The following is a 2,740-nucleotide window of genomic DNA, read 5'->3' on the forward strand; positions in this document are numbered from 1 at the left end:
GAGAGAGGGGGGGGCGGGGAGGCAGCTGGCTGGCGGGGGGGGCACGGCTGAATGCAACACAGCCTCAATGAGCCCAGCTCTGGGGGGCCGGGCTGGGTGTAACGGGGTCCGGATGCGCTCAGCTCTGGGGTGGGGAGCGGGCTGGGTAGAACCAGCCCAGCAGCCCCCGCCCCCACTGGGCAGGACTCCCGAGTTCCCTGGAGGACGACGCGGGCTGGGAACCTGGTCGCCTCGGTTCTCCCCCCCCAATGTTGGATCCTGGGTGCAGCTGTAGCTGGGGAGGCATCCAGGGTGCGGGGGAGGACCCAGACGCCCGGGCTTGCCCCCCCCCCCAGTCCCCTCCCGCCTCCTGGGGGACCCAGGCGTCCGAGCGCGCCCCGGCTCCGCACCCTCCCCCCGGGGCTGTTGCTGTAGCTGGAGCCGGATCCTGCCTACGGCTCCCAGCATGCACTGCGGCAAGGCAGGTTAACCCACGAGTGACTGCGGCCCCGCCCCGACGAAACTAATCCGTGACCCACAGACCGTTATCCCCGCCTTTCTACGTCATTGCTATGTGACCATTGTGAATGTTGCGATAATTCGTGTGGTCTTCAAGCCGCTGGGTTCACGTGGCTTCTTTGCCGTCATAAAAGATGGCCGCCAGCTTCGTTCTTGTTTTGTCCATTGGTGGGAAAACGCTGTGCTGCCCTTAGTCAAGATGGCTGCTAGCAGCGCCTTTCTTCTAGTTGCCCTCAGTTAAGATGGCAGCCGTTGCCGCTTTGTTATACAGGAGTCGTTATGGCCCGTGGAACTATAGCTGCCTGTTCGCAGCTTGAAGTTACAAGTGCCCTTAACAAGTATGGGTTCCCTACGGGCAGGGCTGCCCTTATTCAGAATAGCCACCTACCAATTCCTCCCCCCCTCCCCTTGTGTAGTTGCCCTCAATAATGATGGCTGCCTGGCAGTTTTTCAATGGTGGTGAAGCCAAATATTGCTTTGATAGAAGGGGCAAGGTCCAGCCCCACTCCAGGTTGCTATGGGCAGTGTCACCAGGCCTAATCCAAACCAGGCTTCGCTGTCATAAAGGGGCACAACTGGTGCACCCCAAAACCTAAGTCCTTGGAAGGGGGTACTGCAGGCCACACTGCATAGGCATAGCAACCCAACTAGGCCACAGCCAGGTAGCCCCTAAATGGAGGCCCTGGCAGAGTGCACTCTAAATCTGGCTGTTGCCACAGACACCTGGACTAGGCCTCAGGTAGCTGTCCCCTAAACTGAAGCCCTGGCAAGGGGTAGTGCAAAGCCAGGCTGCATTGCTAGGGCAACCACAAGGCCACACCCAGATGAACGCCAAACACATAGTCCAAGCCAGGCTGCATTACCACGGAGACACCAACTAGGCCACAACCAGGTGAACCCCAAACCAGTCCCTGGCAGGGATTACTCCAGGCTGCAAGCAGGTAAGCCCCAAACACAGACCCAAGCCCAGCTGCATTGCTGCAGCAACCCAACTAGGCTGCTCCATGGCTGTCATACCGAGGGGGCCTGTGAGGAGCCCCTGGCCCCCCAAAAGCCCCTCCCCCAGCTGGGGGTCCACACTAATGGCAGCGACACAAAGCACTGACATCACAATGGCTCTTTTCTACAGCAAACAGTCCCTGAGAGAGCTGGGGCATGGTGGGGGGAAATCATTCCCCCCTCCCCTAGCCCCCATGTTGGGGTCCCCCCAGTGGGGGGGAAGAGGTAGGCTGGGGCCTGGCCTCACCCAGCAGGGTGGAGAGGCCCCTCAGAGAGGAGTGGTGGGTCCCCCGAACCCTACACCTTCCGGGGGGCAGCATCCCGGGGCAGGGTCTGGGTGGCCTCCAGGAGGGCACGAACAGTCAGCGCCAGGCGCGCTGGGCTCTCCTCGTCCAGCACGTGCTGGGGCTGGCACAGCAGCTCCTGGCAGGGGAGAGGACGCATTAGTGGGGGGCCAGAGAACCCCAAACCTAGGCCCCGGCCAAGCCAGGCTGCATTGCTGTGACTACCCCACTAGGCCTCACACTGCTGGGGACCCACAGACACACCCATAAAAGCCCCCGTTTTATGTACGTGTAAGGGAGGGTTGCCCAGATCTGGGGGGTCTGCTCCATGCAGTGACCCCCTCCATACACGCCCCTCCGGCCTACCCAGGCCCGTAAAGCAGACGCCGATGCTGGACAGACGGACGGAGACACACAGACCAAGCGATGATTCAAGGCGGGGTGGGGGCAGACAGACCACCCCCACCCAAAACGAAGGCAGAAAAAAGGAGTGGACACAAGGGGGGGTGCTGGTCTCACACTGGTTTTTACCCATAAAATATCAAATATAAACTCTTCTCTGTCTATAACTTAATAGCGTTCATGGCAGCAAAGGGGGGTGGGGTGGTCTGAACTTCACCTCACCCCCACACACCACAGAGTAAGGCATCCACTCGGGTGGGTGCATAGTCTGAGTGGGTGCAAAGGCCACAAGTATAGGGGGAAACTGAGGGACGGTAAGGGGGTGAGTGAGGGGATGGAAAGGACACACCCTAGGATTCTATAAAGGCCTGGTATGGACTGGGGGGGGTGTGAATCTGGGGTGTAATAAGGCCTCATGTAGACTGGGGAGGCAGGGTACGCCCTGGGGTCCAGCAAGGCCTTATGTACTGGGGAGGGGAGGTTAAGGTCTCCCCAGGGCCTGATAAGGCTTCATATAGACTGGGGGGGGGGCACCCCTGGAGTCCAGTAAGGACATG

The 2,740-nt window shown here is 60.3% G+C and overlaps 1 protein-coding gene across 1 annotated transcript in view; it reads right to left on the reverse strand.

Annotated features, from left to right (window-relative positions):
• The window catches only part of UFSP1 (UFM1 specific peptidase 1 (inactive)), a 4,349-nt gene that overhangs the window by 1,131 nt on the left and 478 nt on the right, over positions 1–2,740 (reverse strand). The window contains exon 2 of the mRNA XM_025211087.1: positions 1,801–1,920. Coding sequence (XP_025066872.1) covers positions 1,801–1,920 — 120 coding nt within the window. The remainder of the gene's footprint in view (positions 1–1,800; positions 1,921–2,740) is intronic.

This window comes from Alligator sinensis, unplaced genomic scaffold, assembly GCF_000455745.1.
Source record: "Alligator sinensis unplaced genomic scaffold, ASM45574v1 scaffold553_1, whole genome shotgun sequence".
NCBI lineage: Eukaryota > Metazoa > Chordata > Crocodylia > Alligatoridae > Alligator > Alligator sinensis.